The 27,805-nt window shown below is 48.0% G+C and overlaps 1 protein-coding gene across 1 annotated transcript; it reads left to right on the forward strand.

Moving 5' to 3' along the window:
• The first annotated feature begins 443 nt into the window (after window positions 1-443).
• KLHDC4 (kelch domain containing 4) lies at window positions 444-26,669 on the forward strand. The gene is made up of 12 exons (XM_080552200.1): window positions 444-656; window positions 1,642-1,733; window positions 2,636-2,714; window positions 3,829-3,927; window positions 6,694-6,830; window positions 13,467-13,559; window positions 14,505-14,664; window positions 21,049-21,130; window positions 23,192-23,400; window positions 24,575-24,983; window positions 25,688-25,804; window positions 26,083-26,669. Exons 1-12 carry the CDS (start codon window positions 558-560, stop codon window positions 26,256-26,258), a joined length of 1,752 nt encoding a protein of 583 aa, XP_080408326.1. The 5' UTR covers window positions 444-557; the 3' UTR covers window positions 26,259-26,669.
• Window positions 26,670-27,805: the final 1,136 nt, after the last annotated feature.

The raw sequence follows: 27,805 nt of genomic DNA on the forward strand, positions 1-27,805 counted from the left end.
AAACACTCGTGCAGCCCCCAAATCCCCAACACTTTCACCCCACAGTTCGCTTTTATTTTTATCCAGTGCATCCCCCCCAGGCTCATGCCCTGGGGCCCCCCACAGGCCCTCTGCTTCCATTTTGTGTGAGGGAGGGGGCCATTTTGTGGGTTCAACTGCCTCTTCTCAGGAGAGGAATACAAAAAGATAGCACAAAAAGGGGCTCGGACTTGGCGGGTGGGCTATAGGTAGCGTGTGGAGCTGGGTTAAAACCTCTGCCCGGCGCAGCGGGGCTCACAGAACCGGGACAGCGAAGCCCCAGCTCGCCGCTTCGCCTCAGCCCCAACCCGGAGCTGCTTGAGGAAAGGCGGCGGGGCCACAGGGAGCCGAGCCGAGCCGAGCCGAGCTGAGCCAGCCGGGCCTGCAGAGGGCCCCCGCGGCTCGGGCAGGAGGCGGGCCGCGGCCTGGAAGCACCGGGCCGAGGCCGGCGGCGCTGCCCGCCCCGCGGTGCACCCAGGGCGGCGAGGGCGGCGCGGCGAGCGCGGTGCGTCCGGCGCGGCCTAGCGCGGCCTGCCGCCATGGGGAAGAAGGGGAAACGGGAGAAGAAGGGGAAGGGGGCCGAGAAGACGGCGGCGAAGATGGAGAGGAAGGTGTCCCGCAGAGCCAGGAAGGAGGAGGTGAGGGGCGGCGGTGCGGGTCTCGGGGAGTTTTGTGGGCGCTGCTCCCTTGGAAGGGAGAGCTGAGGTGGAGGGGCGTGTGGTTGAGGGCACCTCGGGGGAAAGGAGGGTGCGAGAAGGAGAAATGGTGATTTAAGTTGCCTTCCATCTCCCCCAGCCTTTTCTTGAGGCCTTAAAAGCGAAGGAAAATGTTTCTGTGCTCCCTTTCCCTGCGTGAATGCAGCGGTATGCACAGCTGCAGACAGGGAAGGTGCCGGCGTGTGCCTGTGCGGGCTGCAGGGAGAGCTGCTGCCATGCTGCGGGGGGGAAATCCCCAGATTTTGGAAGTTTGCTGGGATGCAGCTGCTGGCAGGGAAGGGTTGGCTGGTGGAGGTGGTGAGCATGGGGCTGTCGGAGAGACTTTGGATCAGAAACTCCCCCTAGCTGCCGGCCTGCTTGTGCCCTCGGTGCTCGGTGTTCCTGCGCTTTGGAGGCAGATTTAAATTTAATCCTGGAAGGGGATGAAAATACGTGTAGGTTTCTCTCCAGCTAAAGTATAAACTGGCAGTAGACAAGAGTTTCCCATGACATTTGGGCAGTTTTCCATTGCAGACGAAGAAGAGGACTAGTTGGGTTGTAGCATATATTTCATCATACTTTTGTCAGGGTTTAAATAATAGCCATTTCCATGCCCATTTGTGCGATGTTTTTGCTGCAGGAGCAGCAGGTGCATGCTAAATGCACTTTGCATGCCATCCTGTTGGGCCTCTTCTGAGCAACTTGTCAGTGTTTCAGGACAGACTAATTTTTAAAGCATATGTGGAAGTACTCAGCATCCATTTCTTTAGACCGAAGTCTAAAAAAAGTCTAAAAAGTCTAAAGTCTAAACGTCTGCAGACTTTTTTTTTTTTTAATGGGGAAATTCTGGGAGCGAACGCTGGTTTTGTATGGTGTGCTGGTGGTTCTGTGCGTATCAAGGAACTTAAGTCTGTGTTTTTATTTTCAGGAGGATCTTGAAGCCCTGATAGCAGAATTTCAGAGTTTAGATGCTAAAAAGACCCAAGTAATTGAGACAGCCTGCCCACCGCCCTCGCCCAGGTAAGAAATTGTGTGAGACTTTGGCCATCACTTATACACCTATTGATGAAATTTATTTATGTAAAGTTACTTGCTGAGAGCGTGATATCTGGCTTGGCTGATACCTGGAGTTATAAAATATATGGTATATTGAATCCCTGGATTAAGAATGGGACCAAACACATATTTTTTAGTCTTAAAACCCCCTTTTTAATCATCCCACTAGTACAGCTAAGGAGTCAAAGCACTATTAAGTTAAAGGGCTTTGCAAAAGTAAGAGCTAAAAGGAACCTTTGGATTTGGACTAGGAAGCTGAAAGGATTCACAAGGATGTGCTGTGAGGGACGAGACACTTGATCTGTAGGCCTGGGGTCTGCATGGTGCTAGGTTCTGTATGTCTGTTTGATGTGGCTTGTTAAAAACCCCTCTGCGTGATATCTTTTTCCTCCCGACATGGAGGAACAAGTCAGTCTCCACACGGTGAATAGTACTTTGGTGGGATGAGTGGTGAACAGTGGTGACTGCAGAAGAACGATGCAGATAAGTTGATATGAGACAGCTCAGTTCTACCCATAGTTATGTGCCCTCCTAAAACTAATTTTTGTTCTTGACACACCAACATTAAAATTCAAGAGCTCACATCAAAAGTCATGTTAAATGACAGTGTAACGTGTGCGCCTAAAATAGGAGAAGGTTTCAGACGGTGTCAAATTAATCTTGCTGAAAGTTTTTAAGAAGTTAATTTCTTTGGGGAGTTTTTCACCCTGGGGTGAAAATCACAGCCTACTAATTTGGCAGATGATGGAGAGACTTTTGTGTCTAGAGGGCTGGGGTGCTAATGCTAGCTGAGCTAAAGGCTGCAGGTTTCTGAGTTTTACAAGTCTTAACATCTACTCTTTTGGTCATCCCTCTTTTGTTTGCAGGCTGAATGGCTCCCTGTCTGCTCACCCTGAGAAAGACGAATTGATCCTTTTTGGAGGTGAATATTTCAATGGCCAAAAAGTAATGTATACTTCAATTTTTTCTTCTTTTTTTCTGCACTCCCCCTGCCTTTTACTGTAATTTGCATGAGTCTCATTTGAAGCGAAGATTCAAAGCAGCAGTCATAAAATATGTATTCGTCCCTGAATGAGAGCAAAATAGCCTTTTAATTCTGCTGTGATACTGTCTCATGCCTGAACAGTTGGCAGGAAGGAGACATGCTAGAACCCATTAAGGAGTCAGCGTGATTGTCTCGGCATCAATATTTCAGGGCTTCGTAATTTCTCCAGACTTAATAGTAGCCATCTCTGACCCTCATTTTTGATAACTGTTGAAGAATCTCAGTCTTCCACCATTCAAAGCAAGATAATTCTGCAGCTTTGCAGCTGGCAAGGGATTGTCTGCCTTGGAGATGTGTACAGTAGCAAATAATTGCAAATGGGAATGCTTTACTGAATTTCTGCAAGTTGCACGTGTTTATTGTGCTCCTGGAGACACGTTGGTCTTTCCAACCCTGAGAAGTGCATACTGTAGTTAGAAAACTCAAGCCTCCCAGTGATATTTGCCCCCTGAGGATCATCCCATGTGATGTACTGAACTAGTTCTGTTTGCTTCACTACCTTAAGCTGTTACTGTCTCTGGAGTTGAGCGGCAGTTTGGACAACTTTAACCTGCACATCTCTATTAAGCTCCAGCTTCTTAAGCCCTGATACCTCAAGGTGTCACAGTCTTAACCAAGGGTTTGGGAAGGAACAGTCCAGTCCAGTGGCTCACACTAAAACAGTTGCTGACTCCAGGGCTAGTGGAGGAGGTTGTTGCCCTCCTTCCCTGCCTGGTGGAGGCTGGTGAGCTGTTGCTTTTCAAGGCCAGATTGGACAGGGCTTTGAGCAACCTGATCTAGTGGAAGGTGTCCTTGGCCATGGCAGAGGGCGTGGAAGTAGATGATCATTAAGGTCCCTTCCAACCTAAATCATTCCGTGATCCTACAAATCTGAATGGAAAGCTGGAGCTGCCTACCTTCTCTGCCTAACTCACAGATAACCCTCGGGGTGCCTATGCTTGGACAGACTGATCCTGTCCAGCAGAGAGCTGTGGTGATCTGTTTTTGTTTGTTTGTTTTTTTCCTCTCTAACAGACGTACCTGTATAATGAACTGTATGTTTACAACATCCGGAAGAACAGCTGGACTAAAGTAGAGATCCCCAACCCACCCCCAAGGCGATGTGCTCACCAGGTAAGGTGCAGGGTGCCAAAGCAGCAGCTGGAATTGTTTTAATGACGTCCTAAAGACTTACTTTTTTACCAAGGGTTTCCTTCTGGCTTCTCTGCATTCCCTTTGTAATGGGCTGCCAATGGTGTCACTTTTTTGTGCTGTGGCTCTTCTTTTGAAGATGGGCTGTTTTGCTGCACTATATGGGAACCAGCTCAACCATCCAAAATTCCAGGGAGGTGCTGGATTTTCAAAACGCTGGTCAGGTGTAACTTAGAATTTGACCACAGTGCTGTGGACGGCTGGGTTGCTGTGCATGATTAGTGGCGACAGGCCTGCCTCTGTGGGCACTACAGATCCCACCACTCCAGCAGTGTGAAAGACCCGTCAGTGCCAGGTATCCCTGCTAGCATGGAGCAGTTGGGCTTTGCCAAGTGTCCCAGATGCTCTGTGATGTGTCCTGCCTTTGGCTTGTGATTATTTTTTTTTTGTGTGGCATGTGGGCTGTTTTTCTTCAGTGTCCGCAAAGGCAGTGGACAAAGTTGTCTGAATTTTTGCTGGGATATCATGGAACTCTCCTAGACCTCACCTCTTTGGTGCCTCTGTCGTGAACATCGCTGGCTGGTTGTGATGTGGAAGGATTTGTTTCTGTTTACTTCATGTAAAAAAGAAACTGGACGTAGAAACTGGATCAGAGACTTGTATTTTTTGCAGGTCTTTGGCCCTCGCCAGCTGTCAGATAGATTATCTTGCCTGTTGCAGCAAGTGGCTGGGTGACTGGTACATTTCAAAAGCTGCCGTACAGGATGCGAATGTTATTTTCCTACCTGTGGCCAAAGCTCTTTAGAGCTTCCCGGTAAGATCCGATACTCTGGCTAGGTTCACATTCCCTCGTTACTCTGTGCCTAAATGCCAGCCTTGCTCTGAGCTGCGTGTGCTTTCTTTAAAAAGAAAGGCTTTGACTTGATATTTGGGCAACCTTGTGGTGCTTAAAATCTTGATTTCGGAGGCCAAATTCCACAAGGAGGCCAGAAATCCAAATAGTCCTTCCCTGAGGTGAAAAGGAGGTTGCCTGGTGGGTGTGGAGTTGAGAGGTGCCTGTTTGTGTGTTGGTAGCCAGCAGGTGGCTGTCTAGAAGCTGAATCTGAGCTGAGCGAGCAGCCTGTGCATCAGGGAGCTGCAACTGGATTATAGCAGATATAAAAGGAGAAACATACCAGAGGAGTCGTGCTTCAGCAATAAGTTTTCTGTCTGGTAATTAATTACAGTCACACAGGAGACGGTTCAGCCTCTTTAGCTGAATGGCTTGTTGTCTTCCCTGTGACTTTATTTTTAACACGTTTTCTGCATTAGCCTAAAGGTAAATAGGAGTATGTCTATGCATGTTTTCGGTCTTATTTGTCACCTCTGGTCTCTGACACACAGTCCTCTGACTTAGGCTGGCTTCATTACATCAGTTCAACAGAACCGAGGGGAGAATAGCCGTGGATGGCTGTCGTCAGTTTGAGCTGTTTGAGGAAAAGGTCTGGCTGTGTAATGAATTTAGAGCCAGCTCTTCACAAGGTCACACACAAGCATGAGCAGGCTGTTGTCTGTACCTTCACTTAAGTTTTTAATCACTAGATACCCATGAAAATCAGGCGTGGATCCCCTTTGTTTTTAGGTAACTTCATGTTCCCACAAACCCTGCTTGCAAACACACCCAATGTTTTGTCATGTTTAATTGTTGCATGTACGGGCTGGTTTGTGTCAGGGCATGGTCATATGTTTAATGCTAGAAACCTTCTTTGCTGCTTGCTGGAAAAGACAGGCAGGTAATGAAGCCCTTCTGAAGAAGCTGGGATAACAATATTGATTTGTGAGGGTACCCTGGAAAAAATGTGTGGGGAAAAAAGCTCAGATTCCTTTTTGGGATACCTGTATTTTGCTTCTTAGTCCCTGTGCAGATAATTCCAGCTAAGTGGAGTCTTGCTCTTCGCTTCCTGCCTCGTAACTGTCAGCTTGTGTTGCAACAGGGTGTTTTGATGCTGCTCTGTGCAAAAATAATAAAACAAATCCCTTTGATACTCTTCTCTCTGCTGCTTGCCTCAGCCAAAGCAGTAACAGTCTCCTTTTGTTCAAATACTGCACGCTTCCTTCTGTGTTTGTTTTATTTTTTTTTCTTCAGATAAGAGCAGTAATGCCGTTCAGGTCTTGGAAAGCTTCAGGTTTGGACTTGCACTGCAGCTTGGCTTCTGAACTGTTTCTTGTTTAATAATCTACAAAAAATGGTAGTGTGTAAAGGGCGGTTATGCACTTAATGGCCTTTTCCAAAAGACTTCCCTGCCTTACTGTGCCTGCCCAGTGTTGGGATGTTACGTGCCTTTTGGAGGCAGGAAGTGCCCCTGTTCCTCTGATGGTTTGGGGTTCATCCACCAGTATGTCTTCTGCACGATGCTATTCACATGACTAAAGGATGGGTGAAATGTTGCTGAACCTTAGCTGTGGAGAGAGTTCAAATCTTTCTGTTCAGCAAAGGAAATATGTTCTCAAACCAAATCCCAAGATGCTTCTTAGAGACTGAGTTCCTTGGCTCACCTTCCTGTGCCATAGGGAAGAAGTGCCACACAATGAGAAGCTTACGTTTAAAATTCCCCTTCATTCAGCCCCAGAGAGCTGCTTTTGCCAAGCACGGCAGCAGTAGCTGCTACTACTTGTTTACTCCTTGGTATTTGGTGGCAACCGTGCATCTGACCTGTCCCTGGTTCCTGCACTCTTGTCTGATCCTGTTCTTCCTTCTTCTCCTGACAGGCAGCGGTGGTGCCCGCAGCTGGTGGGCAGCTCTGGGTGTTCGGCGGGGAGTTTGCGTCTCCCAATGGGGAGCAGTTCTACCACTACAAGGATCTCTGGGTCCTGCATCTGGCTACCAAGACCTGGGAGCAGATCAAGTAAGTGGTGTGTTCTCGAGTCAACAATGTTGACCTCACGAGGAACTGTGTCAGCGTGGTCTGAACTTGGTTCCTGCTGTGGTGCTGTGGTTTCACAGCTGTCTGCCCATCTCTTCCTTGAGTACAGAGGTGGCTGTGCTAGAAACGGTGGACAGGGCAACCTCCACAAAGAAGTGGAAATGGGAGATGTGTTCCAAGTCCATTGAGGACAAAGCCATTTTATTTATTAAGTGCCTTTTGGAGCACAGGTGTGTTTGGGTGTTAAGTAACTGAAGGAAGGAGTATCCTGAACAGCACTGTGTCCTCCCAGTCACAGCGAGTGTAGGTATCCAACTTGAAAACATTAATTGTGGCTCAATTTGGGCTCCATCTGGGCCTGTGCTCGTGGCTGGGCTGTGCTAGACCTTAAAGGATCTCACCCAGTTTTACCATTGCTTGAGAAGACAGCTTGTCTTCCCCACAGAGCCCAGTTCACTCCTGATAACTGGCATTTTCTGTCTAAAGATTCCTTGGGATAAACCAGTAATTCAGACCCATCAGGGTAAGTATGTGCCAGAAGCCCTGGAAATGTTTGATGGGAGTAGACACCTAAATATCTTTGGTGGATCTGGCCCAGAGTCTGCTAATGTTTCCTTAACCTTTGGCTTCTAGGTTTTTCTGCTCACTTACACGTGAGAAGAAGATTTCTGGTGGGTCAGCTGGTAAACTGAGAGGCAAGAGATGTGGCTTTGGTTCTGACTTTGACTCATACTTTCTTTTATGCTTTGGGATTGTCTTGATTGCAAAATTAGCCAGAACACAGCCTTGGCTGGGCTGAAGCTCCTGCGCAGCTGACCCTTGAGGTGCCGCCAGGGAAAGCAGCAGCTTTTGAATGTTTGCTCATCTGCTGTTTGACCCGTCGAGCTCCTGAGCGTGAACTCCTTGTCCTTGCTTCTGGTGGAAAGCCCTAAATCTGCCTGGGCTGATCAATTCTTGCCCCGCTTACAAAGTGCAGGTGCCTGTCATCTGTGTCTTTCTCTTCTCATGCGGTAATTGAGAGGGTGGTTCAGGGCTGAGCTATGCAGAAATGGATACCCTGCCTCTGCCTTGGCACATGCCTGAGGCCACGCAGTGACTCATCGTGCCTGGTGCCTGTCTGCCTTTCCCCCCCCCTGTAAAATGGGAGCACTGGGATTGCTTGACGAGGGGAATTTGGAGGTTTAATTTTGCTAATGTTAATGTAGCACGGAAGGGGCTCTGGCGTGGAAGGTGTAGGGGAGCCAAAGAGCAAAAAATCCCGAGGAGTCCAAACCATGCAGGGTTGAAAGGATGCTCCACAGCGCGGTATCCTGGCAGCAGCAGCGCTGCGAGGGTCTGGGGATCATCCTTTTGAGTACCTCTGGGAGGCTGAGGGAAAACTGCTCTGTTCTTCAGCGGCTGGTTCCTGTCTGTCAGTGTGATTCTTGGCTCCAGAGCTGGCAGTGTTAATCTAATAGCAGCTGTAATTTGTCATGTTACAGGAAGCCGGGTTTACTCTAGTGAGCCCTGCTTGGCTTTGAGAAGTGGGGGTGAGAGAAACTCTCCAGAACGATGGAGGGCTCTTTGAGAGGTGCGAGGCTTAAGAAGACCTGTCAGCGTGCAGGCTGCTCTGTTGTGAGGCAGAAGCCAACGTAATGACTGTGACTGTACCCCCCCAGCTCCCCCAAAATAACTTCTGAATCCCTTGCTCAGCCTCAGCCAAATAAAGGGGATGGAGCTCGAAGGCATTACGGCCCTACCAGTTTCGTGAATGCGGGCGGGGGAGAGGAAGTGATGATCCCCCATAGAGTCCCTGCTGAGAGAAAGGGTTGACATTTCAACCAAACTCTGGGCTGAAAAAAAAAGCCTCACCAGAGAGCAGTGCTAATACCCAGCTGCAGGGAGAGCGAGGGCGGGAGATTGTTTTTTGTGAGCCATCGGAGAATCCGGATGAGGCTTCGTTAGTTCCACCAGCGATGGCGCAAATTGTTCTCCTGTGGATTTGCAGATGCGTTGCTGTAGAGCTGATTTAGGGTTATCCACTCCTGAAACAAATGCTGCAGTGCCTGACCTGCCTGGGAAGCTGAAATTAGGTAGTTACAAGGCTCAGCTCAGCCTGCATCTTATCTCCTGTGGTACAGCAGCCTCGGGGGTGCTGGGTGTACTGCAAGAGCCTCTGCTCCCACCCTGGAGCAGAGCATGAAGTTTGCATGTGCTGCGAGTTGCAGGACCCCCCCAGCAGTCCCTGGCCCCAAGTGGACTAAACCACGGCAAGAGAACCTGTTTGGAGCTTGTGATGGGTTATTATGGTTAGCGAGGAGGGAAGCAGGTTGGTAAGGTGAGCTCCTACTCCTCTGATAAGCAGAAGCAAGTTCTAGGTACCATGCTTTTCCAGCTGCCCGAAGCTGCCTTCTGTCCCTGGGTGTTGGTAGTCAACACTGGCTGCCATGACACAGTGGAAGGATGCATTTGGAGACATTGATGCTTTGCTGTCTCTTAGTAGGTAAATGGGTTGACGTTTCTGAAGTGAGCATCATAAATTCTATGAGTGAAAGTGCCCTGGGGAGATGATCTTTCCTTCCTCCCTGCCCCGTGCAGGATCAACTCCATTTGAACTTCTGGGGGCATTTGGGGGGACAGCTGTCTTTCAGTCTTGCCATAATTTTGAAGACACCCGTGCCCTGGTTCCAGTGTTGAAATAAAACAAAGTGCATCTCCTCCCCGTCCTCGGGCAGAGCTCCAAGAGCTGCATTAATTAGGCATCTGGTGGAGGAGGCTGTGAGAGGATGTCTTTGTTTTAATGCTAACCTGGCTGAGTGTGAAAATCAAGTTTCTGCTGCCTCTCTGTTTTTCCGTACAGCATCATGATGACAGTCAGCTTGGGAAGGGGAAGAAGAAAGGACAGAGATGATTGTTGAGTTGTATGAGGGATTTTTCTGTGCTTTTGAAACTCTTGATTTTTAACATATACTGCATTGCACTTCCTTCTAGTTATTCCAGCCCCACACCTTAGATTTCAGACAACTGTGTTGTCCTTCCTGGCCTGCGGTTTGTGCCAGAGACCATCTTGGTGCCATAAGAAACTTGACTGTAAAACAGCTTTGAAGAGAAAATCTTGAATAACTCACCCGTGTTGCCTGTCTGCAAAGGCTGCTGGGGAAGTGGATCTCCAGTATCTCCTAGCGCAGAGCCACAGTCGTGTCAGCCAGCTTGACAGAGTTAAAAGCTGCAAGCAGCTATATTCACTTGCATTTTGCGTGCACGAAGATGGCCCAAATGCAACAAATCCCAGCCTGCTAGAAGACGTGCCAGTAACTGACTTTGGTGACTTATTGGGACCACCTTATCATATGTGTGATCCATGAGGTTGCGTCAGTGCACGAGTTTGCTACTCTGCCTTAGAGCTAAGCAATATTTTAACCTAATCGCCTCATTCCTTCCTAGAGAGAACGTTTCTGTTCAGCTCCGTGTGGCCCAGTGCGCTCCCTCGAAGAGAGGTGGGGAGTGTCACACGTTGGGGTTGTACTTGGGAACTGGTAGATCCCTCCTCTGTGTAGTTCTTTGTCTTGCTTATGAACCTGGATAGCTCCCTTGCCTTTAATTCTGGCATGCTAATGATACTTCACAGTTTTGTGAGATGTGGTGCTATAAATATTTCAGGGTAGCATTTCACAAGCGTATGTTTAACGCTGTTTACAGAGAGAACTGGAGCAGTCGCTGCAGTGCAGGATGCCTTTCAGCACAGGTTTGTTTATGACTGATGACTGTTCTTGCTCGTGTGCTCTTTGTCACTGGAAAGATCAGATCCTGCAACACAAGGTAGAAAGGTGCTTTGGTGCTTCAAGAAGAGAAGGGTATTTTGGTGCAGACTTCTGGCAGACCAGAATTGAGCTTGTGAGCTTGTTCTTTGGTAGATGAAGATCCAAATGTATGACTGTTGATTGACTTAGCAAAGGATTTGGTCTGGGGGTTCCATGCCTTGTGGCAATTGTGTTTTCACTTGTGTACCTCCTAAATAAGTACGAACATCTGGGTATAATGTCTGTATGCCAATGAACAGAACACTTGTCGTTTGCATTTACAACCATAAAATACGAAACACTGAAGTCCTGGGTTTCAGCTGCCTTGTGTACTGGAGAATAAAAATGCTTTGTACTGAAATGCCCATTTATTGGAATGATCTGTGCATCGTCATTTTTTTTTTCCTAATGAAAAGGTGTGGAGATTCACCTGAACTTCCTTTGGATGGAGGAATGAATGAAAAGGTAGCTCACTCACGCAGCCTGTAGACACTGTGACATGCAAGTCATTAATTCTTGAATCTGGGGGCTGAATTCAGGTCTGTAACGTTACTATAAGACCCAGAGTAACTCCACAAGCAAAAGCAAATTCCTTATGGAGCAGTTTTGATCAGACTTCTGCTTACATGTGTAGAGCCAGTCCTTATCCAGACTTATCTTTTGATCTATTTTTAAAAAAAAAGTCTGGAGAATTTACAGCTCCCTCCCACATGTCTGCTTTCTTGTGTCAACCCCATGAAGTAGACTATTAATCATAAAGTCAGCGAAGCCATTTCCAAAATGTTTGTTTTGGGCCATGAGCAGTGATACAGGTAAAAAGAGACGGTCTGCATTTGGGAATCAAGGTTTCAGGCTAGCAGGAGGTGCCTTCCGGAGTGGCAGCGTGGCTGTATGCTACTGCCACTCTCGCTTGACTGTGTCATGCGTTTTTACAGAGCCGTGTTTGGGGAAGAAGGACCTGTATGAATTGGTCTATGTAAAAATACAACAAGAGCAGTTGTTGCTAGTGTAGAGGGCATCTCCTTAAATCAAAGTGTATAAACAGGCCTTTTTAGCTGATGCCTGTACGGTGTGTAATGCTAAAGCCAAGGGAGCTGAGATGGCAAAATAGAGCGCAGGATGAAGCCTTCTGAAACTGTTTCAGCATCTGCTCTCGTAGCTTGTATTGCTAGCCTAAGGAAAGTGGAGAAGTGCCTCATAATTGAGAAATTGATGCTGGTGCCAGTGAGACTTCTCTGAATTCGGATCAGGCCCCAGCCTGGATGTTTTTGTTTGTGACTTAGAGCTAATTGTATGCTTGTGGGAACTTGTTTATTAAAACACATGCATCAGTGAATAAACGTTTACCATTCAGAATTGATTTTTGACTTGCAGGAAATGTGTTTGAGAAGCAAGGCAGAAGATGTTCTCTGGGAACAAGGTTTTATTGTTAATGTTGATTTCTAATTCCTTCTTTCCTTTAAAAAAAAGATTTTAAAAGGTGCCATCCTCTGGAATAATAACATGGAATCTTTGTTATAAAAGAGAAAATGATTTCAGATCCTGATGAAATTAATACAAGAGGTGATGTTCTGCAGGGTGGTACTTAAAAATCCAGTAAATGCCTAGAAACCCCTACTCTCTGTTAGAATAAAGAGTGCAAGCAATCAATATTAATTCAGGCGTACCCAAACGCTGCTGTTCTGCTTGGAGCTCTTCATTAGGGCTGGTGTGAGATTGTCATTTCTGCTGGTGAATAAGGGCCCTCATTTTCTCTCTCCACAGAAATCCATCACTGCTCTTCACAGCTCCCCGCTGCCAGTTAAAAGCGGAGCAGTAGGGTTGGGGGGTTAGGTTTTGTTGTTGTTTTCAGCGGAGAGCAGGTTTCCAGGCCCTGCTCCTGCAACCATTTGACACGTGTTGATGCTGCCTGTTGAGAAACCTCGCTGGGTTAGGTGGTGCTAACCGTGTGTGCTTCGGGAGGCTCCTCAGCGAGACTGAAAATGTGATAGATTAATCCAGGGGGCAGAGAACACACGAAGCAAAACCCTTTTTTCTCTGTGTTTGGCCTGAAGTTCCCTTTGTTCTGAGAGATCTTGAAGGCTTCTTTGTTCTCTGTCTCATGCGAAGCTCTGTCTGTGGATGAACATGAAGGAAGGTGCATCTTCATTGCCTCTCAGGAATGTCGTTGCCAGCTGCCCGGCTTTGCCAGAAGCTTTTGGATGTGACAGATGGGGTGATGTTGCTTGTTCCTGGAAATGGAAGTGGCATATTTAACTGAAAGGTCATGCAGCCTTGAGTAGAGCAGAGCGGTGATGCTCCTGTAATAAGGAAGATAATAGTGATAACCTGTTCGGCTGCAGTGCCTTTGTTCTTGAGGAAATCAAAGTGATTTGCACTCTTCTTACTGGTTTGGTGGTATATCCTAGCTGCAGGTAGATGAGTGGAGATGGTATGGATAGGTCATTTCCTACGACATTGAAGGAGAGTGGATGTCAGAGCCGGTTTTTGGCTCTTACCTGGTACTTAGAGAAAACATTTCTGCCCGGAGTGCTGTTCTCGCAGTTGTGGGAGTTAACTGCTAATCATTAAACTCTCCTGAAAAATTACCTCCTGAGTCATAGCAGAAAAGGCTTCAAGTCTTGGGTACTGTTAGAGACTAGATGGCTTATCCCTAGGAATAAAGCTGTTACCGCAAAATGCCTGTGTTGCAAATACCAAGTGTTAGAGGCAGAGCACATGTACTGTTCTGGAAAAAAGCATACATCTGTGTTAAGGCAGCAGAGTTTCCCCATGGTTGGATGGGCCCACTAAGAGGAAAGGGAACTTTGCTGATGAGTGGAATTTCTTTGTCTTTCAGGGCATCAGGAGGTCCTTCTGGAAGAAGTGGGCATCGCATGGTTGCTTGCAAAAGACAGCTGATCCTCTTTGGAGGTTTCCACGAGAGTGCAAGGTGGGTTACTGCAGGATGATTGGGAGTATTGAATCTGTAACAAAAACAACAGAATTTCACAAGCAACAGGAAGCTGGGCTTTAATACAAGGATTTTCCTTAGCAATAGTCAGCAAACTGTATTTTTATGTTAGAAAGAGAAGTGATCTTGATTTTAAAACCTTCAAGTGTTTGAGAAACCACTGTGTCACTTAGATAATCACTGAAGTAGCTCCTCATCCTCATAGCTAAAGCTCAGTGCATCCCTTTTGGCCTCTGCCTCCCATCAAAGAGCCTTCTCTTCCTAGAAACATCTTCCCCTGTAAGCTCTGGCATACCGTGTGAGGTCACAGCTACTCTGTCATGGGGACTGTGAAGAGAGCTGAGCTACGTATTTTCTCAGAGATGCTAAGCTGCATAAGTGCGGTCCCTGGGAGCACAGCACAAGTTGTAAAGCCTACCCGAGATGTGGCTAAGTGCTTGGCGGTTTAACCGGAGCTGGGCATTTTCCACTAGCAGTGTGTGAGCTGGCTAGTTGAAAGAGAGTGTGTGTGTGTATATATATGTATTTATTTTTTCCCTCACCCCCTAGACAGACATAGCAGTAATCTGTTTTGATCTTTTTGTGTTCTGGTTTAAGTCACCTCGGATTGTGTTTCCTGGAAAGAGTTGATGAAAGCTCTGTTGTAGTAAGGAATAACATAGGTAAAAAAAGAACCCAGAGAGGTCTTGCTTAAAGGAGCTTTGTTAAATGCATACTGTTGCACTGAAATAGTAACCTTCAACTGTACAAATCTTCTGTATATTGCCATGGCTACAGGAGGAGAAAAAGCCATAAATGCAAAGAGTTGAATAAGGTGTTGCACCTCTTCAGAGGTTCCTGGTGCTGTTCCTGAAGTGATGTTTTATCCTGTCCTAAATGATGGCTGTTACAAAACCTCATGGTGTGCCAATTCGCCCTCTGCAGAGATTACATCTATTATAATGATGTGTATGCCTTCAACTTGGACTCCTTCACCTGGAGCAAGCTGTCTCCATCGGGGATTGGGCCTGCTCCAAGATCGGGATGTCAAATGGCTACCACTCCTGAGGGCAGCGTAATCATCTATGGAGGCTACTCCAAACAGGTAGGAGGGACTTTGTGGTAAGGCAGTGCAGCATTTCCCAAACGCCAAACAGAAGAGTTGATGGAAAAGCTAAAAGGCTAAAATGAAACCTGAAATGTGACAAATTCAAATTGCCTAATGAGGGCCAAAGCGATGGTCTTGACCTGTGGTGGTTTAGGGTTCTGTGCTTTGACTGCCGGGAGAGAGCAATGGGCTTAGTGTGTGGGAGAGTGGAATTCAAATCTCCGTTCTGCTCCTTCCCTCTGCTCTGTTTCACGAGTGTTGTCTGCAGTGCAAGATGTGGTGATCACATTGTGTAACTTGCTGCTGCTCTGGCTGATGATATTTCCTCTTGTCAGGCAGCTGCCAGATGTCCAAAAACCGCTGGTAGTGGGTGCAAGTTAGCCTGTGGACGTGCCAGCTTGGAGTGATTGTGCAATTGTGCCCTTGCATTGTTCATACACGGTGTTGTTCAGGCTGCTGTGAGCCAGTACTGCTACCAGAAGTGGCTTCTTGTCTTCTAATTGTCCCTTTGTTCATGCAGTTGTCCTGACCGAGGAGCTGATCTTGATTAAAACTAACATATTTTCCCTGCTAATCTAACCCAACATAAGGAGGTGATGTTCTGGAGGTAGGAATAAGCAACTGGAAGAAACAGCATTTTTTGACAATGGTAGTGGTTGTTGCCAACTTAAGGCATTCTCAGGCAGTGCTCCTCCATGTTGCAGCACTTGCAGGTTGCCAGGAGCCTTCTGTTTTCTTGGATCAGGGAAAGAGTTACGGCAGCAGCGCTAGTTAGCAAACTCAATAAGCCAAAGAAGACTTTTGATGAGCACCAGGCTTCCTCTGCTCTGCTTCTTGCTTTGTTAATCACGGTAATTTATACCGGGTAGGCCTTTAGACCATATGTCCTCATTGACCAAGTATCCCTGTCTCCATGCTGGGATGGAGGAAGTAAATATTTCATTGAGCAAAAGGCTCCTGCGAAAGCTTTTAATGTTACGAACGCAGACTGAAGACCCGGATCCTGCTGCTACTGTCTCAGTGGAAAGGCATCGCTTCCAGCAGTGCATCGCTGGGGGAGGAGGACGCGTTGTTCTTCTGATGTGAATAAATGAACAAAGAAGAAAAGCAGGGAAAGAGGAGAGTAGTCTGGCTATATATTTAGAAGCATTTGTGCCTCCTCACGGCCTGCGCTTAGGGCTCTAACTCCTCAGAGGCGCATTTGATTAAATAGCAGCAACAATACAAAGGCATTTTCTACCCAAAAGGGCTTTGTCTGTTTCCTGTCTCTGACTTGTTCCCTCGCTCTCGAGGCTGGGGGAAGCTTGCATGCTCTGCCAGGTGTGGATCTCTTACGGCTACTGGAAGTAGCTGGGTTTCAAGTGCATACCGAGCCCTGTGGAAATACAAAAGTTGACGCATGTTTGCGGTGCTGTTCTGCTTTACGAGGGTGGGCTCTGCTGCACTGCTCTGGGTTGTTTTGAGCTCATAAAAATGAAGTAGAAGGGATGGGGGAATGCAAAGCTGCCCTCAGCCTTTTGTTGTGACAAATAAGCACTCAGCCTTTATGCAGGGCACTGAGCGAGGATAAGAGCTGGATGCAGTTCCTCTCCAGCTTGGAGAACAGCTTTTAGATTGTAACAACCACTCGTTAGGAATCTACTTCCTTTGTAATATAGAGAGCTGAGTCTGCTGCTCTCTGTCGTGCCATTCCTAACAAAGACTTTGCTTGTGTCTTCTGCAGCACAGGTGAATTTTGGGGCAGGAATGGTGCAGCCAAGCTACAGACAGACCCAAGCACTGGACAGAATTTTCTCTGTAGCTTTCTCGAGATGCAAAGGCACCAAACCACCAAACTGCGGTGGGTAGTTCTGGTGCGCTATATCCCATGGTCCCGTTAGCCCTTGTAAATCTGCTTTGAAGTACTGTACCAAAATAGCTGTGTGGTGGGGTATAATGCGTGTTGCCAAAACAAAAAGAGACATAAGCCCAGGAGATTCATAGTTATGGGTGGAATTATAGGTATCTGTGTACCAGGCTGGCTGTCAGGGCCCTATAAAGCCAGAGCACCACTATCGGCTTGCAGCCAAGAATGTTTCCCTGGTCAAGTGATCAATCTGCCCGTCCTCAGTCAGGGCAGCAGGCACTGTGAGCTAGGAAGGGAAAAGCAGAGAGGTTTGATCCATGCCTTGGTTTGCTGGAACTGGACAAAGAACTGACCACAGCAGGTGGGTTTTCAGTAATGCCTTTTGGTCTGGGCTGTGTTGCTCAATTCCCGTGATGCGACCCGAATAATTCCTGGCTGGGGAAGTGGAAGCAGAAAAGATCAAATGGCGTCTGAGGCACTCTGGTACTTGTGGACAGAGGCAGGACAAGAACCCTGGTACCCAGACATGTTGGCCTGTGCCAGCCACTCCATTTTGCTGTCCCAGAATATTAAGTTCAAACGGTGAATGTCCAGGGCCCAAGTGGGGGAAAAAGGACATGCGAGCTGTGCAACCCTGAGTGCTGCTGATGTGGGATGTTGGTGCACAAATTTAACAAGGGCACGCCTGATACTCTAAGAGCACGATCCTTAGCACAACGGTGTCCTTGTGTTCATGTTTATCATTTCTTAATATAAAGACAACTGAATATTAAAGACAACTCCTGTGGTCACTTACAGAAGGAATTGCTGAAGGTGTTGGCAGCCCTGCCGAAACGTACCCCAGAAGCCCGTGAGACGCTCAGCCTTGCTCGCCTGCTGATCTTAAAGATGTCCTCGCCCGGTTCCCTTGCTGGGAACGGGGCTTGCTGCAGCAAGCTGCATTTTTGGCTGAATAAAGCAGCGAGACCTCTCTATTGCTAGGCAACGTGAGCACACTGTGCCTGACTGGCACGGCGAATGCAGCCGGGAGGTGGTGGAGGCTAACGCTGCTCTACCTTGCAGGTGGAAGCAGCCTACGAGCCACGGGGGGGCTGGCACTGCGTGCGTGCAGGGCTTTTGGATGCCAAAGTAGGCTAGCGTGTGTTATTTTTTTCTTTTAGTGGTGAGCTCTGCAAAGCTGAAGTGGATTCTGCTGGGAGATTGCTCGTGGCAGGGCTGGAGACTGAAAGGCAAGGTCTTGTGGGAAGCGTTCCCTCCGCAGTTCTGCCTGCTAAGGGCTTCTGTTAATTGGATGTGTTTTGCCACTGTTGATCTCCCTCTTTTATTAGCCATGTTTAGCAGGTTATACACAGGGAATCCTGAGTCCCAGTCTTCTCGCAAACAGCTCTCCGTGCTTCAGTCCCCCTGCTCTTTGAAGGGGGTTAGGCATGGCTCTTGCTGTTACTGGAGGTAGAAGTTTTTAGCTAAATCCCATAAAGCTCTTGTGACTTGATGATTTACCTGTATGTGCAAACAGGTGGGTGTCCTGGTTGCGAGGGGATTGATCTCTCCAGTAGCAGCGTGCTGCTTGCTGGTGAAGTGTCTGCTTTTGAGCCAGTGTGAGCTGGGGAAAACAGGCATCGCTTTGACAACAAATAACTAACTCCCACTCCACCTCATTGGGGTTTTCTCAGCCCAGGAAGCTTTGTCATGTTGCATACGCAGTGTGTTTACTACAGGGAGCCGTGTGGTTTTCAGGAGAAAAACGATGCAGTTATTCTGCGCAGCCTGTAGGATAGTGAAGCCAACAGCTCTCTCAATAGATGTTGTGCCCCCTTCTTCCATGCAGACAAGTGCTCATCTTGCTGTGCTTGACCGCTGTGCATCTGCACCCCTCAGCCTGTGTGGCCCCTACACACAAGAACATGAACTGTGCTTCGTATTTGAGGACAAACATCAGCCTACTTGGGATTGGAAGAGAGAAAAAAAGGCCATTTCCATGACTGTTAGCAGACATGCACTTTGCAGTCGCTGGGCTGTGCTTCAGTGCTGCAAGCTGTGAATCCCCCTGCCCATCTCTCCCCTCTCCTCCCCTCCTTCCACCCATCTCTGAGAGCTCTTTGCTCAGGTGGGGCTTGGAAGGGTGTTTGAAGTTGAGGGCCAGACTAAAAAGGCTGCCGTAGCTCAGCTGCCCACAGCCTGCAGCTCGCTGGTGACTTCTGCCGCTCGAGACCTGCGTGACAGAGACAGCAAAGCGTGACATTGTCAGCGCCTGGTGTTTGCTCTGCGCAGTGACTCACAGCCCTTGGAACTTGAGAGCTGCTACTGTAGATGCCACAGTTTGTGCACTGCCAGTCCATGATATTGGTGTACTTAGCGCACTGTTCCTGGAAGGTGTTTTAATGCCTTCTTGCCCTGGCAGCCTACTCTCAAGGTTTTGTTCAAAGCGGGTGGCTCTGAGCCCCTCCAGCTGTGTCCCCAGCTCCTCTAGTGATGCATCAGGACTACTGACCAATGCAAAACCTTGTCTTGCTTGTTCTCCGTGTGCTAAAAAGGTGGCAGCGGCAGAAGGAGTTGTCACTGTGTATGCCCTTCCTCAGAAAACAGGCCTGTCACTGATGCTTGATCCTGCAGGCTTCCTGTCCCTGGTGTGCCTGGTGTTCTGTGGCTCCAGGATGGGAGGTAGAACAGAGCAGTTGTTGACTTCATTGAAGTGATTGCACAGAAGAGGATCTCTCCAGCGTAGATGCCCTGTCTTGGAGACTGAGTCTTTCAGCGTGCTGATGGGATGCTTATGTGCATGTAGGGAGCAAGAAGACGTGCAACAAATTTCCCAGGACAGACCCCGGTCTTTGAGTTAACTGAAGCTTCCCTTTTGCTGCACTGTGAGTAGCGTTCTCCTGTTCCTCACAGCGCTTCGTTATCAGCCTTCCCCAGGGCTTTTCAACATCACCCGAGTTACAGCGTTGTTGTGCAACGCCTCAGACACACTTTGTTCCCCTTTCCTCTCTGCCTTTCTAAGAATTGAATGCCGTTCCTAAGAGCCATCTTCAGGGTGTGCTTTCTGGAGCAAGGGGCCTTGTAATAACAGCACAACGTAGCCTGCAGTAACAAAACCTACCAAGTGCAGGGCGCTGGATTGGGCACAAATAAGGAGCAAGAACAAGACGACACCGTGGCATGCACCCAAAGCTCTGCTCCTTCCAGAGCACTGGTCTCAACCCTCCCAGCTTCTGCCAGGATCCACTGCCTGCCTCCTGGCAGCGGTCACACAGCACAGTGATGCCATCGCCCCCAGGAGAAGGGAATTACAAGGAGGCAGGAGCTGTGCATGAAGGATGGGTGGGTAATGACGTTATTAAAAGACCTCCTACGGTGGCATCGCATAGCGCTGCTTTCCAGTGGTGCATGTTGCTATGAGCACTGGAGTTCAGTGAAAGGAGCAAGGGAAAATGCATTTTAAATGATGCATTTAATTACTTCACCTGGGGCTTGATCCTGCTCTTGCTGGTGTTGCCTCGAGTAGGGCTGGAAGTGGGGCTTCTTTTTCTGTTCAGAAGACAGAGCTGATTCTGAAGGCTCTGCGGGGCTCAAATACTGTTAATGACGGCGGCAGTCGTGCTGCGGGGCAGAGCTGTCACCTCTGCCTTTGTTGGAGTGGGATGGATGCTGGGGGGTGGCAGGGACTGCGGGTCTGCTGGTCACAGATCTGTTCTTAAACTTGGGCCGTGCAAATGGTGCAGCACAGACGCTCTGAGCTTCTGCTCAGCATTCAGGGGCAGCCTCCCAGAGGGCCGTACAAGCCCTGCTGGAAGTTGTGTGTGGCGCTTCGGAGCGGGTATCTGCTCTCCCTTACAGCTAGAGGAGCAGAGGCACAGATGTTAAATTACTCCCCCCGGAATACCTGATGCTGTCCGTGGCAGAGTAAAAGGCAGAATCTTGGGTTTCCTTGGTGCTGCCCATCCTTGCTTTCTTTTTTAAAATCGTCCCCTGTGATAATTATTTTTCTGGGTGCCCGAATTCCTGCCCTCACGCCGCATCCTGCAGACTTTATGAGCCCACAGGCCCCAGGATGCGTTGCAGCCTGGAGAGCACAGAGCGGAGGGAGGCTCCGGTTGGCACAGGCAGAAGTCGCTTGTGGTTTGTTACACGTCTCCCACTACTCGCTTGTAGGATGGGACTGAGTGAGGCGTGCTTGAAGTCATGAGACACCAGCCTCCATTTGTCCCTTCTGGCTGCCTCCCTTCCCTCCTGAGGCATTCGGATTGCTGCTGCTCATCACAGAAAGTAGCCCTGGTTTGACTGCTAAAGCTGTGAGCTCTGGAGGCACAGCGTCACTACCCGTGTGGCTTCTTGTTGACCCTATCACAACATATGCTTTTTCAGTGCGGGAACATCTAGATTCAGGCTGTGATTGGGCTTTTCTGTGGGGTGGTGAACTCAGAAGGGCACGTCCTGATTTGGGTGACTTTCCAGGCCTTGAAGAGTTGGGCCTTCTGCGGTTTTGGCCGTTGAAATTGTTTCACCGAGCATCCCTGTCTTTCCCTTCTCTGCAGAGAATTAAGAAAGACGTTGACAAAGGCACCCTGCATACAGATATGTTCCTGCTGAAGGCTGAAGGCTCAGGCAAGGAGGAAGGTAAGCTGCTGCTCCAGCTAGGAGGGCTGTGCTGGAAGTGATGCTGCAGGACTGTGAATGCAAATTCTCTCTCTTCTGTTGAATAAGAGGCCAAAAACCCCAAACCCAGGACAAAATTTCCCCTTTAATTAAGAGCACTATACCCTAGTGTTTGCTTTGGGGCTAAACACAGCAGATGAGTTGATTTAAGTATTTCTTTTTTTTCCCAGGAGTAGTTAAGTGCATTTGTATACCGTGACACTAGCTTAAAAAAAAAGAGCTAGAGTGAAAGAAATGGGAGTTACTGAGAGAGATTAGAGAAGTTAGGTCCTCCTTTCTGCAGCACACATGCAAAAAAGGAAGGTGGGCCATCGCACGTACAGGCAGCCATTCCCCACGACTGTGCTCTGCAGAGGGAAATGGGGGGTAGGTGTTCATTGCTGCAGCAGACTGCAGGCCCCGCACCTCTTCTGTCCCCTTCCACCAGTCCATTTTACAGCCTGAAAAGATGAGGCTGTGTTGGCTTTGCTGAGCAAAGCTGGCTGGTTAACTGAAGGCTGTAGGGAGCCATGGTTCTCATCTCCAGGTGATTTAATTTCAGAGCTGATGTAAATGGGAGCACTGACACTGTGAAACAGCTCGGGGATTGGAGCTGCTTGAGAAACTTCTCCGAGGAACTGGCAGAGCTAGTGGAGGGAGGTTGGGGCGTACTTTTGGTTGGAGAATCACTTCTAGCTCGCAGCATCGCCTGTGTTGACATTTCCCAATTGGCCCCAGAATAGTCTGAGATGGACTGGAGGGTCTCCAGGCTCCTTGCGTAACGATGTGAGAAGCTCTGGCCTGCACAGACAGCTTCAGGAAAAACTACAAGGAAAGATATTTTAGGGATTTTTTTTGGTTTGCGTGTGGGAGGGAATTAAAACAACATTTTGAAATTCTTGTTCTCTGGGACATTTTGAACACTGCTCTTCTGTTTCTCAACAGAAAATCCTATGAATTCCAGAACTTTTCCCACTGGAAATTCCTGCTTTTGAGAAGCTCTTTTTAGTAGTTGTGGGTCATCTATAAACTCTTGAGAGAGAAGATTAGGATATGATCTTGTGAAATTACTGAGAACAGGGATACCACTAAGGATAGTGCTTGGTTGGTTGGTTGTTTTCTCCCATCTATCTGTGAGTGTCCTCAGAAATAGGAATTTCATCACCTCCCTTAGGAGAGGGTGTATTCTGTCCTAGGCTAAAGGGGTAAAACAACCTTCTTTGGTCTGATTTTTCTAAAATGTTAAACTGTGACTGATTTCCTTAAACCCAACCATCTTAAAGTGGGACTTGGGGAGGCAGGTTGGTCACATATATTGTCTGGATTCCAGACCCTGCTTGCATTATGTCCTATTAATAGTTTATCTTTTTGAAATTGTGGTTCCTTCAGAAATGCATTGCCTAGCCTGTGTGTATGCTTCTGCCAGCCTGCATTTTAGGGATTTACTCTAAATCCACAGTAGGAAGGACTGGAGCAAAAGCAAAGGGCTTGGAGCACAAGCCTTCTCCTGAGTACTTTTTTCTTTTTTAAAGTTTGGGTCTCCTTACAATGAACTGTGCTTGTTCTTGGGGGGTAATGATGCAAGCTGGCAGATAAGGTACTGTAGTAGCAGGGGACTGTGGAAAGAATTGGTGTCGTATGAGCCCTGTGGGGTAACTGAGGTACCTTTCCTTGCTATCCAAGGCTCTAATCAGTCCTGGTTTGAAGTCCACCTTCCCGTAAAGGTGTGCACACTTTTCAATAGGTCCCTTGTTCCAGAAAGCACACCGTAAAGATAGCTCTCTGCGTCTGCTTTTATTGGAAACGTAACTACTTTCTAAGAGTAGGAGAAAAGTGTGGATTAGTTGGGTGATTGAAGTGGAAATGCAAGTGGTGTTCTGATTAATCTTATTGTTGAGCCTGCACAGTGCGGTTCTGAGTGTCTGAAATGGATCAGGGAGATGCTTGCAAAGATTGCTGGAGAACTGAAGGATCTCAAAAGATGTGAAAACGGTCACGATTCTCCATTTACTGATGCTCATGTTTGTTTTTATCCGTTACCAGAGAAGTGGGCATGGAGTCGGCTCAACCCATCTGGAGTGAAACCCACTCCCAGGTCTGGCTTCGCCGTGGCAGTGGGTCCCAATAACCGCTCCCTTCTGTTTGGAGGTGTGCATGATGAGGAAGAGGAGGAGAGCATTGAAGGGGACTTCTTCAATGATATTTATTTCTACGATATTGGGAAAAACCGCTGGTTTCCTGGACAGCTAAAGGTCTTGTTTTGAAAATAATACAAATGTCTTCAGTTCTTTCTCCTTCATCATCTGTAACATGCTCTTTTTTTTGGCCCCGTGCAACTTCCTCGCGGTCCTTCCCCATCACATAGCCCCTTGTGCTTTCCATGCCCTGCTTTCACAATGCGGTGCAGACTGTCACCCTTCTCGGGACAGAGGAAACCTGTGAGCCCTGATGCTTGGGCAGTGAGTGAAGGTGGTTCAGGAGGCAGTCCTCTTCCTCTGAGAGTCAGGCTGCATGTGCCCTCTTGTTGTGTAATGCAAAATGAAGCAAAGCAGCATGAAAACGTAGTTCCAGTGTTTTACTAGAGGCCGGCTCCCCGTCACGTGTGTAAGTCTGACGTGAGCTAGTTCGGTAAAAGCTATTCTGAAAAGATCTTGTGTTGCATTGAGATAATGGCCTCCCCCTTTTCTCCATTGTTGATGAGCTGCCGAAAGGGATGGAATATTAACCCTTGACTCATAGGTACTTCAGAAATGTGGCCCTCAGATCTTCAGCTTTGTTTGAGCCACTCAAGGGGGAAGCAAGGTGCAAACGACCTGGTTGAACTTCTTTCTTTCCACCCCCAGTGTTTCTGGCTTTGTCCTCAAAAAGGAGAAGTCAATCACATAATAACAGGCAAACATCCACTCAGGTGTTTGCTTCTGCCTTCCTAGCTGACTGTTTTCTAGCCTTTTCACATGGTGAAGCCTTTTCACTTGGAAGACCTGGAGTGCTTCCTGATAATGCACTGTAATTTAGCACCCAGCAATTGTTTCGATTTCACAAAATGGTGGGTTATTTTCTCTTGCTCCTGTCGTAGACCAGTGGACTGTGTGTGTGCACGTGCACGTGTGTGCACATCTGCAAGAGAGAGAGAGAGCAAAAATGCTGTTTTCCCTCTCTCTAGCAGTGCTGCTGTTGATAGAGGCAGCAACTCCACGCCATGGCTTCTCCAGGGGTTTCGTTGCTCTCTGTTTTACGGCTGGTAGAAGTTCATGCTGAGTGGAAGGTTGTAGCTCTCACCTGAGGCTTACAGTTCCAGTGAAAAATAATTGAATTCACCCCCCTCCCTCCCAGCAGCATCCACAGCATTGTATTAACTGCTGCATGTACTGTTAGCTGCACACAGTTCACATGCAGTCTCCCTCTGCTTCTTGTTCCTATTAACAGGGACCCAAGTCAGAGAAGAGGAAGCGAAGACGTGGCAGACAAGCTGAGGCAGAGGGAGCTGGAGATGAAGAGGTGGAGAAGCAAGCTCCGCAAGGCCCAGTGGAGATCGTCAAAGAAGTGGTGGCAGAAGATGGGACTGTCATGACGATCAAGCAGGTGATCTCTGGGCCTGCAGGAGAGAAGGAGAGGTCTGAATCGGAGGAGGAGGAGGAGGAGGAAGATGGAGCCTTGAGCCCACAAGTAGAGCCATGCCCACGTTCAAATGCCATGCTGGCGGTGAAGCACGGGGTTCTCTATGTATATGGGGGAATGTTTGAGGTGGGTGATCGCCAGTTCACCCTCAGTGACCTCTACAGCATCGACCTGCACAAGATGGAGGACTGGAAAGTGCTAGTGGAGATGGATCCAAGTAAGCTCTGGTGGTGGGATGTCTGTATGTATGCCTTTAGTGCAGCGAAGCCCAGGATGTGGTTTCCAGGAGTGCTGTATTTTAGAAAGAAGGACATGTGGAGTTTCCTCAAGGGATAGTGATGAGCTATGAACAGTGGTTCTTCCTGGACAAGAAGTAGCTTGGAATTACGGGATATGCAGTGTCTTATAATTAGTACCACTACAGAAACCTGTCTTGTCCAGAGATTTGCAATAGCTTCAGAGAGTGAGCTCTGGTCTGTCTGCTTTGAAAACCAAGGCATGTAAACAGAGCATCTTTGTTCACTGGTGGCAAGTTCTAACCTTATCCCTGCCCTGGAAGCTCACAGTCTACGCGTGTGTAGCAGGCAAAGGGCAGAAGGGAAGGAGTCTCTCATAATTGTGGAGCTATAAAGTGCTTAGGAGGAGAGTTGACTCTTGTCAGCATTGGCATTAACCAGCTTGTCTTCCACAGCTGTCCTGTGCTGTTTAATTCTTCCTGACTCTATTAGATCTCTTCCTGCTGTCCCCTGCTGCCTGTCAGATCCAGGCCCTGTACAGTGTGTGGATCTGCAAGGGAAACAAATACAGCAGGGCTCTTAAGGAGCATGTCTGACCTTGCCCTGGCTCCCTCCGTGACATTTCTGGGTGTAGGAGTAGGAAACAGGTGGTTATTTATTTCTTCTCTTTTCTTTCTAATCAAAGAAGCACAAGAATGGCTGGAGGAGTCGGAGTCGGATGAAGAGGAGGATGATACGGAAGGTGCAGAAGGTGGGGAAGAGGAAGAAGAGAGCTCTGAAGAAGAGAGCGAAGATGAGGAAGGTAATGATTAAGATGAATGTTTACTTCATACTAATATGATGTGTATTTTGGTACAATACTTGATGGCATCCAGGTCAGATTTTCAGCGAAGTTTACATAGCACACGGTTCTCAAGGGGTATAGGGGAAATTTCTTTGGCTACTGAGAGGTTTTTAGGTTATTACATTTAAACACATAAACTGAAGTGTAGCCTCGGATGGGTTGGCACATGGGAGGGCAGATTGACTTCATTAGCTGTTTGTGACCTCTCCTTCTCTCTTCCTCCTCTTGTGTACTAGGAGAGGAGCAACACCCATCTGTTCAGCCTGATGAGAAGCACGCAGACTATCTGTCCAGGACGGAGCAGTATTGGATTAAACTAGCCCGGAGCAACATGGGCCCAGATGCCAAGGAGAAGAAGGTGGTGAAAGTGGCACATGCCATGGCAAAGACATTCTATGAAGATTCAGTCTAGATGATGTGGAGGCTGTTCTGTGAGTGCAGAACCATGCTGGGAGCAGTGGTTGGCCCCACTGAAATCAGCCTGATGTGGCAGGCAGTCAGCGTATCCAGAAGGCTCCCTGGAACTCCATATGAGTGCCTCTGGGCTGACCTGTCTCAATATGCCTGGTTGGTTAACGCTCTCGATGTGCTGTTACTCCTCAGAGGTTATGGGAGGATCTTGAGGAACAGGATTGCTGTCCAAGCACTTGTTCTGAGACTGGAGTATATAATACTGTCATCATTTGTTCAAAAGTTGTTTGGAGTCTGGGAAGACAAACTGCACATCACAATGGTTCTCTAGTCCCAAATTCCCCACCCTTACTGGGGCCAGAGCTTGTCCCCAGGGTTGTCTATAATAAACTACTTTGGTTTGTTACATCAACTTGATTTTCTCAATCCCATCCAATTTTTTTACTCCTTTCCGCCGGCTTGTGGCAGAGGGATTGCTGCCCCCTCTGTGAAATGCGCAGGTAGTGGTAATAAGATGCACCAGCAGCCCTGAGGTGTTGCTGCATTGTCTGGAGAAACCTGGGAATCCTTCCATAGGCTGTCTGTATGACAGCCACTGTAACCCCTGATTCATGCAACAGAAGTCTCTTCCTTTTTAGCATTAGCTGTAATGGGTTTTACTTTTGCTTGTGGAATCCCCCACTTCAGTTTCTCACGTTAGCCAAGAAGCGTTTGTCCTACACGTGAACACTTTATGACCAGTGAAATGTCCTGCCTTGAGACCTGATGGCATTTCGAGGTCAGGAGGAAGTGGGCTTACACTCAAAGGATTTTTTCACCCCTTCTTCCTTGACTCAGCCCTTCTCAAAGCATCTCTTTCTTTGCAGCAGAGCCGTGCCATTTGCCCATAGAGACAACAGATGGGATACAAGCGTGTCTGTTGCAGCAGGCAAGTGATGACTTAAGTTGACACCAGAAGGCACTGGCTGTCCTTGCGCAGAGAAATCCAGGGTGCCGTGGGTATTCTTTTAGCAGGGGCACCACCAGGGAGCCAGCTCTCAGGAGAGCAGTACTAGGTCCTACAAGGCTAATTAGAATGCAATAAAGACTAAGTAGAGCAGGCTGCCCATGTGATTTAATTGTCAAGATAAAAACACGTTTGATAGGGAGGAGCCTTGCATAAAAAATAATGGAAGAAGTGCAAACAACTCGTTTATAACCTAAGAAAGAATCTGTAGTGCTCACTTGGCTAACAGCATCTCTGTGTGTGTATGACGTCCATGGGTTTCTGTGCTGAGTTTTGGGGAATCTGCCACTGAGTTGCATTTGCTGACTTTTTCCTTTCCTCTCTTGTTTGAAAATAGTGGTTTTAAAATCACAGCATCTGTGCACAGGGCTCCATTCCAAAGGCCCCACCAGAGAAAGGAATGTGCACTTTTTGCCAGATCTACTTTATCATTTTTTTCCCCTTCTGATTATTTCAAATACAGATACATACCCGGAAAGAATTTTTCCCCTTAGCTGAAACCTGGTAGCGCTGTGCCAGGGATGAAGAATAGTTCTGAACAG

The sequence above is a fragment of the Anser brachyrhynchus genome (assembly GCF_964034855.1).
Source record: "Anser brachyrhynchus genome assembly, chromosome: 12".
NCBI lineage: Eukaryota > Metazoa > Chordata > Aves > Anseriformes > Anatidae > Anser > Anser brachyrhynchus.